The 11,183-nt window shown below is 40.4% G+C and overlaps 1 protein-coding gene across 6 annotated transcripts in view; it reads right to left on the reverse strand.

The window, feature by feature from the left end:
- Positions 1 to 5,144, reverse strand: part of TRAPPC8 (trafficking protein particle complex subunit 8) — an 83,530-nt gene extending 78,386 nt beyond the window's left edge. For 3 of the 6 annotated variants that reach the window (XM_045042026.1, XM_045042027.1, XM_045042025.1), the window contains exon 1: positions 4,644 to 5,142. In XM_045042026.1, the coding sequence (XP_044897961.1) occupies positions 4,644 to 4,800 (157 nt within the window). In that variant the 5' untranslated portion in view covers positions 4,801 to 5,142. Of the gene's footprint in view, positions 1 to 4,643 lie in introns of all 6 variants that reach the window. The other 3 variants (XM_011288057.4, XM_045042028.1, XM_045042029.1) reach the window with 2 other exon arrangements.
- Between the last annotated feature and the right edge of the window lie 6,039 nt (positions 5,145 to 11,183).

The raw sequence follows: 11,183 nt of genomic DNA on the forward strand, positions 1-11,183 counted from the left end.
GTTGTTTCAGAAAAATCAATTTCATGTTCAAATAATTTGAGAAACATAGGATTAAGTTTTTAAAAAGTCTCTTTATACCAGGTCTTCCCAGAGCCTTTAATGTGCTCAGTGACACTGTAATTCTCCCAAACACATGCTATTTGAAGCAAACTTATTTGATCATAAAACTCATTTGCAGGGCATGTATAACACATTGGGTGTCCTATGGAATATATTTTTAAAAATGATAATATCTTCTATGTTTTTACCTAGCACACGAGACTTTACTATATACAGGAAACCTGAATTGCTGGAAAAATAATCATAACTTGTACAAAAATGACACAAACAACATATGTATCTAAATTTTAAGGGGTGCCTGGGTGGCGCAGTTGGTTAGGCCATCTGACTTCGGCTCAGGTCATGATCTCACAGTTTGTGAGTTCGAGCCCTGCATCAGGCTCTATGCTAACAGCGTGGAGCCTGAAGCTTGCTTTGGATTCTGTGTCTCCCTCTCTCTCTGCCCCTCCCCCGCTCACACTCTGTCTCTCAAAAATAAAATAAAAACATTTAAAAAAAATTTAAATTTTGAAACTTGACTTGAATTCATCCAAAGTTTGGTACTTGAAAAACTTGTAGGTTAATTATCTAGTCACACTAACATGGTAGTTAAAATTAATAAAATATTTCCTTTTAAAGAAAACTAGAGGCAATAAGTTTCCTTCAAAGGTCCTTTAGAAAATATTCAAGATTTACACTGAAGATTTACATTCTGTTCCTTTTAAACCCTTAAGTAAATTTACTCCAGTTAAAAATAATACTTTTTGAAAGTGACAGTCAAGTACTTTCAAAAGTTGATGTTTAAGTGAAATTTTCTTAAGTCTTATAAATGTCTAAATGATATGTTGAAATACTGTTTAAAATTACTGAAGAACTATCACTATGACAGCAAGAACAGTGAAGTCTGATTAAGTAATACTACCACCACTATTCTTTGAAATAGATGGCCAGTAGAAATTTCTCAAGCAATATTAAGATTACAAACTTTGTGTTGAAATGACGAATATATATTCTTTTAGGTCTCAAACATATATATAGCATAACGATAAGAAAAATATATATACTCACCATTACTTAATATAAAGAAATACTTGTTGGATTTTAAAACATGTATCCAAGAAATCTAGAATGGCTCTCCACTGACTAATACATCAAGTCTAAACTCTTTTTTTTTTATTATTTTTATTTAAACTCTATTTTTAAGGCCCTACACATGCATGGTATTCAAATTTGTTTTATCAACCCTCCCTCACTATTCACTATAGCTTTAAACCATGGGTTTTTCTACTGAAATCGAAAAAAAAGTGCACTCTACATTATATCTCAATAGTCAAAGCAAGTTTTGACCTCAAATAATAATATACCCACAGGCCAGAATGGAGTCCAATTATTTTTTTTAACACTCCTTTCTCCTTTTAAGGAAATTTTAGCTGTTTTAGTTAGTTGTGTTCTTAAACTATGTGCCTGAAGTTATATTCTCATGCCTCATTGCCTAAAGATACGCTATCTTTGAGGAATCCCCACACTTGAGACAAAAAACAAAAAACAAAAAACAAAAAAACAGTAGCCTTTTCTGGATGGCTAAGAACCCCCAAATTTATTTATCAGCAAAAAATTAAACTACAGAAAATTATGTCCTTTTCACCAAATTTCTAATGCCACCACCAAAGTCCAATGTCCTAATCACCTTAAACTTTGAAATGTTTATCAACTCTTATTTATCATTATAAACCATACAATTCTAATCTCCCCAACTTGATACCCTTGCTCAAGAATCTATGACTACCACACATTTTTACCATTAGATATGAAATCCAAAATCCCATTCCCAGAATTCAAGATCCTTCCTTACCTAGGAATCATCTTCCCTTACTATACTGTACTCTGATGGGGCAGTTTCCTCACTGCTCAGGAAGCACTCAATCTTAACTTCTAGCTTTTGCCATTCTCACCTCATCCCCATCCTCAACGGGAAATGCTGGCACTCTTCCTTTCCACCAACTCTCTACCTAACCATGAAAGTCCAATTCATTTTGTTTCTTCCTAAATCTTTTGCAGTTTACAGAAAGAAATCAGAAAAATCCTGAGGTGGGCCCCTATTCACTGCACTATTCAATACAGGAAGCACCAGCCAGATGAAGCTATTGGGTTGGGCACTTGAAATGTCTAATCCAAACTAAAATGTAAACCTTATAAATGTCTAAATGCATACCAAAGTTCAAAGACTTAGCCATAAGAACATAAAATACTAAGATGTTTTTTTGTTTTTGTTTTTGTTTTTTTTTTTAATTTTTTTTTCAACGTTTTTTATTTATTTTTGGGACAGAGAGAGACAGAGCATGAACGGGGGAGGGGCAGAGAGAGAGGGAGACACAGAATCGGAAACAGGCTCCAGGCTCCGAGCCATCAGCCCAGAGCCTGACGCGGGGCTCGAACTCACGGACTGCGAGATCGTGACCTGGCTGAAGTCGGACGCTTAACCGACTGCGCCACCCAGGCGCCCCTAAGATGTTTTATACTGATTACGTGTTGAAATAGTAACATTTTGGAAATATTGGGTTAAATACAATACTAAAACTAATTTCACCTGCTTTTTACCTTTTTTATAGTGTGACTTCTAAATAATTTTAAATTATATATGTAACTCACATCATATTTCTGCTGGACAGCACTGCTCTCTAGTGTGAATAACAATCCTACTGCTAAGAGATAAGATGACTTAATACTTTGAGTCACATTGCCTGTTTTTAAATCTTTCCCACATACAGGACTGTAGACAAGTTAACATCTTTATGACTCAATGTTCTCAAATTTAAAATGGTGAGAAGAGTTATCTACTCTATAGGATTCAACGAGAACTAGAAGAGCTAAATAAAGCAGGTATCAAGTAGTAGCATTATTATTCCTCATCAACAAAGCAGGAAAGAGCATACATATCAAAGTCAAACTGATTCTCACACTTTTTTTTAAGAACTTAAGAATGTAGGCCACTTTAAGGGCACCTGGGTGGCTCAGTCAGTTAAGTATCAGACACTGGATTTCCACTCAGGTCATGATCACAGTTTGGTTCTTGAGTTCAAGCCCCGCGCAGGACTCTGCACCCACAGCATGGAGCCTACTTGGGATATTCTCTCTCTCTCTGTCTCTCTCTCTGTCTCTCTCTCTCTGTCTCTCTCTTCCTCTCTGCCCCTCCCCTACTCTCTCTTTCAAAATAAATAAACATTTTAAAAACAAAACAAAAACAGAATGTAGGGCACTTTGTTGTTCTTGATTTAGTAGAACATTGGAGGAGCCGAGCTTGATGGCTAAAGTACAAGCTGAAGAAAATCCAAAGGTTCCCAAACTTTGTTTTTTTTGGACAGCTCCCACTGTCCTTTAAATAATAAAGTGAACTTATGGAGCTATTCTCTCAAAGAATACACACCTGTGGCACGTAAATACATACATGTATGGCACAGCACTTTCTGTGAAGAAATCATCATAACCAAATAAACATCATAGTCATTTGCTTGATATAACCTCATCATAGAACCCTTCATTTTATTCAGACCTTAAGAAGAAAGAACTTTATTTATACTTTGCTATGTTCTATTTGCAAAGGTAAATATATTGGTTAAATACTCAGGAGTTTTATTATGCTTAGTTTTCACTAATAAAGAATGTAAAGGTGATGAAAACAGACGGCTCTTCAATTAAAGACACATTTCTCCTGTTGATTAAACTTTTATCTGAAAAACTGAATCTTACGACTTTTCCATTCCTATAAATCTATTTAATTCCAACCATCTAAATTACAACTTGTCCTTACTTCTTCATCCATCAGGCAAAAGGCTGTTGCAAGTTTTATTTTTATAACATTTTTTTTCACAAGAGGTTAAATACTATATGCCTAAAAAAGTGTTTACATTTTCAAAGAAAAAACATAACTAAATAGAAGCTTAGAAAGAGATAGGCCCCAGGAGGGCACCCGGGTGGCTCATTTGAGCATCCAACTCTAGATTTCCGCTCAGGTTCATGAGATCAAGTCCACAGCAGGCTCTGTGCTGACAGTGCAGAGCCTCCTTGGGATTTTCTCTCTCTCTCTGCCCCTCCCCTGCTCTCTCACTCTCAAAATAAATAAACTTAAAAAGAGACAGAGCTAGGTCCCACTACCAGAAGAATACTACTCAAAACAACTTTGAAAGTCCAGTTAACACCCAGGGGAAGATGATTCGTCTTCTTCATTAAGACTTCAGTGGTCTAAGGCAGCATCTTCCTACCCTTACCTGCCTTGCAACTTCCTAATTCCCTCCCTATGGTCTTTGAAAACAGTCTCAACGCCCTTCTCTGGGGCTCTTCCCCCCCCCTCCCCCCCCCCCCCCGGCAATTACCCAGCAGCCCAGCTGGTCCGGGGAAGAAGGAAAGTGCCTAGAGAAACTAGAGGTTAGGACCGCGCTGTCTTGACAACCTCACTCATGGCCCCTCCCCCAGCCGCCAGTGGAGACACCCCAGGGCCCCAGCCGCGGACGCCACTCTACCGGCTCCGAGATGTAAACATCGCCCTTTTCTTCCCTGCCCGGCCCGGCTTTGAGGAAGCACAGTGAAAAAGGGAGGAGACCACATACCCTCCGAAGTGAGGCGAGAGAAGGGCTTAAGCAACTCCGCGAAGCTAAGGTGATTGAGGCGAGTGAGCCGCTCGGCTTCGTCGCTGCACAGCGCGGCGACACAGGGGACGAAGGAGTCCGGGATTAGCTCCTGCACTGATTGTACACACTGGGCCATCGCCGCGGCACAAGCAGCGGCGGCGCCCGCCCTCCGGCCCACTCTCAGAGACTGATCTTGCGGCTGCAGCAGCTACTGCCGCCGCCCGCCGGCCTAGCCCGGCCGGGCGGGGCCCCACACTGAAGCCTTGAGACCAACAGAAGGAACAGACGCCGCTGCCTCGGCTCCCAGGCACACACCACGGACCCCTCCCCTGCACCGCCGCTCCTCAGGGCTCGCCCCGGCGTCCTCGCATTCCACCGTGATGGGTGGAGACGCCGACAATCGCCAGTTAATCCTCCAGAAGGTAAAACCTTGGTCACTGCTCGACCGGAACCGCCATGTTGAGGCCGAACCCTGACCCACCGGCAGTACCCGTCCCAGCAGGCCCCGCGCTCGCCCCTCACGTGACGGTATTAAAGGAGGCGATGGGGCGGGGAAAGAGCAGAGGAGAGGGAAGTGAAGAGCGACGGAGGCCGGTTGGGAGGCTGGCGCCGGAAGTGGTGCGATGGGTGGGCCCCTACGGAGTGAGGCGGGGCTACAAGCGCGGTGGGCGGAGCCAAACAGGAGACGCGCGACTTTAGGCCTGGTTCTCACACAAGCCTTTGGCAAAGCCGAGCGAGGTGCAGGCGCTGAGCGTGTGGGTCCGCGTTCGAGATCCGGGCTGTCACAGTGGTGCGGCAGCTCGCTCGCCTTCCACGCGGGCCGGGCCTATTTGGAGCCCCAAAGTCTCTCCCTGGAAACAGTAGGCAAAATAATGTGGCTGTTCGCGCTGTTTCCCACGCTCCCCGTAGAGCAGCAAGGGACACCTGCTCAAGGAAAAGTGTGCTGCCGGTGCGATATGTGCCTGTTTCTCGTGGCGCGGGCCTAAGCAGACCTTGTATCGTTTAAATACAGCCATGCTTTTAGAAATGGACTACCACAAACGTGGACCCAACCAGTGAGCAGAAATGTGTGGTCTTGTGGGTGCTGGAATTAACAGGCGTGTAAGGGGAAACTCCTGGCACTACTGTATGTTTGTTGGTCGCAGGGTAGTGGTGTGCTTGCAAACATCTGAGTCGTCCGCCGCCACGTTCGTTTCTCCACTATGCTTGGATGTTTCCTTCACAGTGATGGAGTTGCGGGAAGCCAGTAATTCCTTACCAAATGAAGTCCTAAACTGGCTTCCGTTCTTAGCTTGCCTTTTTAGAGATTGTTCGGTTACGTAAGTAGAGGTGAATGAAAGGGATTCTATTACAGTGTCACTCAATTGTTTGAATTCCTTCTGAATTATAAGCCAAAGATACAAGGCAAGGAAAACTACAATGGTGTATCATGCTTTTATGGTACCTTAATTTAAAGAAGGCTTCCCCAACACCAGTATCTCAAATTGTCGAATTGTTTGGCACCCTGAGGTTTTTACCTTAGTAAGAATTTATGACAGGCAAGAGGTATGCCTTTCTCCTGTAAATTGATGGAAGGTAGGAAAGGACGACAGGACCTAATGACATGACATTTTAGCCACAAATCAATTTAGAACACATAACATGCAAGTTGAGGATCTGGGAATTCATTTCCTTAAAACTGTGTCTGAGCATCTCTTGGAAATTCTTCTTGTATCCCCAGGAGTACACATCCCCTTTTGAATACCTTGGACCTCAATCCCTTATGTGAGAATCCTATAAAAGTAAGTATGACTCAAGTTATACATTTTTTTTTTTTTTTTTTTTTTTTTTTGGTAACAGGGCGCCTCAATGCAAGCATACAACTTTGGTACTCAAAGTAATTAAAAAGGCAACATATTTTTTACACTAAAATTAAAACTATTTGTATTAACCTCTCTGAGGACTCTTATTTTTTTCACTTTTTAAAAAAGTTTATTTATTTATTTATTTATTTATTTTGAGAGAGAGAATGAGTAGGGGAGGGGCAGAGAGAGAGAGGGAGAGAGAGAGAGAGAGAATCCCAAGCCAAGCAGGCTTGCCAACACCAGCCCAAAGCCTGACACAGGGCTTGAACCCCTGAACCTCAAGATCATGACCTGAGCTGAAATGACGAGTCAGACACTTAAGCAACTGAGCCACCCACGCACCCCTGAGAAGGACTTTCAAATATTTTAGCCTAAGTGAATTTTTTGAGATATTCACATTCCATAAAATTCACCCCTTTAAAGTATACATTTCTGTGGCTTTTAGTGTATTCAAAGTGGTACAACCATTACTACTATCTAATTCCAGGACATTTTCATCACCCTAAAAAGAAGCTTGGTACACATTAGCAGACACTCTCTACCCTTATACCTTCTCCAGCCCCTGGCAATCACTAATCTACTTTCTGTCTCAATAAGATTTACTTATTCTGAACATTACATATAAATGGAATCATAGAAGATGTGACTTTCTGTGTTTGGCTTCCTTCACTTAGCGTGTTTTCAAGATTTATTCATGTTAGCATATTATCAGTACTTCATTCCTCTTTATGGCTGAACCTCAATGGATTTTTGTCTTATGCACTGACTTCACAATCTAACACCACATCCACAGAGTGGGTGAGTAATTCACTGTAAAAATCTATTTCTTTCTTCGTCTATCCTGATCTTATAAGGTGTCCTCATCTAAAGGTTAAAGCTGAGTCACTGCCTTCCAGGCTACAAGAGTAGACAAAAGAGAATGGAAAAGCACATGATTAATAGTTTAAGTTCAAATTGTATTAATGGCACTCAATAATCTCACTCACATACTACTGGCCTTAATGAGTCTCACAATCTCATGTATCTCCAAAACAGACTGAAAAACATAGTCTTCTGTTGCTAAATGAAGAGGAGGAGAGGGAATATGGGATGGAAGTCAAGGTGTCCACTACATTTCATTATTTATTATTAATGAGATACCCTGCAGAATGTATTTGTATGTAACTGAATGTATTATATGGGGTCCAAGATATCACACATCTCTCATTTCTCTGATTCCTCTGGACACTGGAACTTTTTGTATCTCATGTCCTTGGTACTATTCACTGTGTCCAGGAAAAATGAGGTGCTATGATTAGCCAGGCTTTGGTCATGTGCCCAACCTCAAAGTCAAGAGGATAGGGTCTATCACTAAAAGAGGAAACTTGCTGGACAAAATAGTAACAATAACACAAACAACTAAGGACCTCTTTTCCAATATTAAATATGAGGACTATCTTCCTTCTCTCCCCAAAATCAAAGAATGACATAAAATTTCTGCTAAGCCAATGGGCTTATATTTTGGTATACTGTGCTATCAAACGTTCATTGATTATTTTATTTGGTGTGTATGGTATTGCTGATCTCTTCTGATGGCTGGTGAAGTCAAGTTGAAAGAACAGAGACACTGGAGTTAGAGAGGCCTGGGTGAAAAAGCAGTTCTACCACTTGTGAATAGAAATAATATCACCATTATTGGTCACTATCCACCAGGCATCATGCTTTACATTCTCTACTACTTTTGCTTGTCAACAAACCCTTAGAAGTATTTGCATCGCCAATTTTTAGATGTAGAAACTGAAACACAGAACAGTTAATTAACTTGCCCATAGATAATCAGCAATGGAGCATGGAACAGGACCAGCACAGTTTAACCTAGAGACTTGATCACTAGGGTAAATTGCTTTTCCACGTTTCCTTGCTTTGAAAGCACCTATAGAAATTTTCATTTGCATAGTCTCGTATACATAGTTTTAGCAAGAAATCTGTGGCTTTTGACAAGTCACTTATCTTTCCTGAGCCTCACATTCTTTATCTGTAAGCTTAGAAAGTTGAGACTAGAAGATTTGCTGTATTCATCTGAAGGTGAAGATCTGAGAATCTATTCTTTCCACTATTATTAAATTTCATTGTGTGAACAGTAGATGGTGCTATTGAGTATTGGCTTTTAAACCCCAGTAAAAGCCTTTCTAATTCCTGGATACATAGTTTTCACATAGGAGACACTTACCTGTATATCAGAGCATTGGAGATCAGGGGATGACCAGAAAATTCATACGTGAAAAGTTTCTTAAGCTCAGAGATTTTACATTATGTTGCTTTAAAACGCTAGGGGGGAAAAAAGACTTAAATATATAACCCACATGTTAGCCCATATTTTCTGTTTTATTTACTGCACTGGATGTTTTAAGATTATTTATTAACATTCTAAAACACATGACATCCATTTTCTGATTATTTTAAGGATGAATCATAACCACAGTTTTGTACTCCAAAGCTCATAATTCTATTTTATACTTATTACAGGTATTTACACTCCGTATAAATCTTCTCTAATTAAATCTGCAGGTAAAAATCTTTTGTAAATATTTTTATCCTTTATGCTTCTAAAATAAGAGATTGTATCAATACTTGATTTTATTTTTTTTTAATGCTTGGTTTTAGGAGCATTAACTGGCTCAGTCAGTTGACCATCTAATTCTTCATTTTGGCTCAGGTCATGATCCCAGAGTCATGGGATCAAGCCCTGAATCAGGCTCCACACTGAGCATGGAGCTTGCTTGGGATTCTCTCTCTCTCTCTCTCTCTCTCTCTCTCTGCCTCCCTCCCTCTGCCCCTCACCCCTGCTTGTGTACTCTCTCTCACTAAAATTTAAAAAATATAGTAAGGGGCACCTGTTTGGCTCAGTTCGTTAAGTGTCCAACTTCGGCTCAGGTCATGATCTTGCAGTTCATGGGTTCGAGCCCCACGTCAGGCTCCGTGTTGACAGCTCAGAGCCTGGATGCTGCTTCGGATTCTGTGTCTCCCTCTCTCTCTGCCCCTCCCCCACTTACGCATACTCTCTCTCTCTCAAAAACAAACATTAAAAATAATTTAAATGCTTGCTTTTAAGTTATATATAAATACTTCCCAAAACTGGATAAAAATGTAGCAAAAATCCATAATATTATGCCCAATGGTGAAATATAAGAAGCATTTACTTTAAAGTCAGAATAAAACAGGATGTCCATTATCACTGTTGCTATTCAATACTTTTCTAGCTTCCTACAAAAGCAGCTAGAAAAGAAAAATAAGCAAAATGTATAGGCTTTCAAAAGGAAGAAACAAAGCTGTACTTGGTTGGAGATGATATAGTGGAGTAAATATCCAGCGCACCTTCATCATATTCATGTGGCTGTTCATCTTCTCTTCAGTTGCTCTCTCACAAGTGGAAGGCAGAACTCATATTTTCAACTCTTAGAGTTAAGGCATCATCATTTGACTTGGCTTTGGTCAGCTAGGCGTATACTTGCAAAAATCCTATCTGAAAGTGAATTACATGAGAAGATATGCTTTTGGAGAACTTTAACTTCTGCTCTCCCTGGTAGTGGCAGAGGCACCACAACGATGTCAATTCTACTGAAATTAATCTACAGGTTCAATGCAATTTTCATCAAAATACCACAGAGATTTTATGGAATTTGACAAACTAATTCAGAAATCAACATTTAAGAACAAAGGTCTAAGAATAGATAATTTTGAAGACAAATTCCAAGGCATTTACCCTACCAGAAAGCCAGCCATACCAAGGTCATAATACAGTTGTCAAAAGACAGCTGTAGACAAATAGGCCAATGGAATAGAATAGAGAGCAGCAGGATAGACCAACTTGAAACAAAGCAATATAGAAAGGATGGAGTATTCAATAAATGGCGCTTTAATAATCGGTTATCTCTTTGGAAGAAAAATCCAATTCATTAAAAAAGCCAGTTTAGGTAGGGGCACCTGGGTGGCTCAGTCCGTTAAGCTTCCGACTTTAGCTCAGGTCATAACCTCGTGGTCCGTGAGTTCGAGCCCCACATCAGGCTCTGTGCTAACAGCTCAGAGCCTGGAGCCTGCTTGAGATTTTGTGCTCTCTTCCCCTCCCCCACTCACACTCTGTCTCTCAAAAATGAATAAATGTTAAAAAAGATTAAAAAAAAACAGTTTAGATAGAACAAAGATGCAAATAACAATAGCAAACACTCACTTGATGCCTGTTAAAAGCCTGGTATTGTTTTAAGCCTTTTACGTATGCCACTTATTTATTCCTCATAAGAACCCTATCAAATAGGTACTGTTAATATCATCTCATTTTATAAATGAGGAAACTGAGGCAAAAGAAGTTAATTAAATTGTCTCAAAGCCACTAAGTAGAAGAACTGTGATTTGAACTTAGGTAATCTGCCTCTTGAGACCATTTTAATATGCCATATGTTAATGCATTATATTGTCTCCCTTTCGGACAGAGGAGGGACAGATTTCCTAAACAAGATTCCAAAAGTGCATATCCTGACAGAAAATATTGATAATTAAATTTAAGATCTTCTAGGGGCGCCTGGGTGGCTCAGTCGGTTGAGCGGCCGACTTTGGCTCAGGTTGTGATCTCACAGTTTGTGAGTTTGAGCCCCACATCAGGCTCTGTGCTGACAGCTCGGAGCCTGGAGCCTGCTTTGGA

Source organism: Felis catus, chromosome D3 (assembly GCF_018350175.1).
Source record: "Felis catus isolate Fca126 chromosome D3, F.catus_Fca126_mat1.0, whole genome shotgun sequence".
NCBI lineage: Eukaryota > Metazoa > Chordata > Mammalia > Carnivora > Felidae > Felis > Felis catus.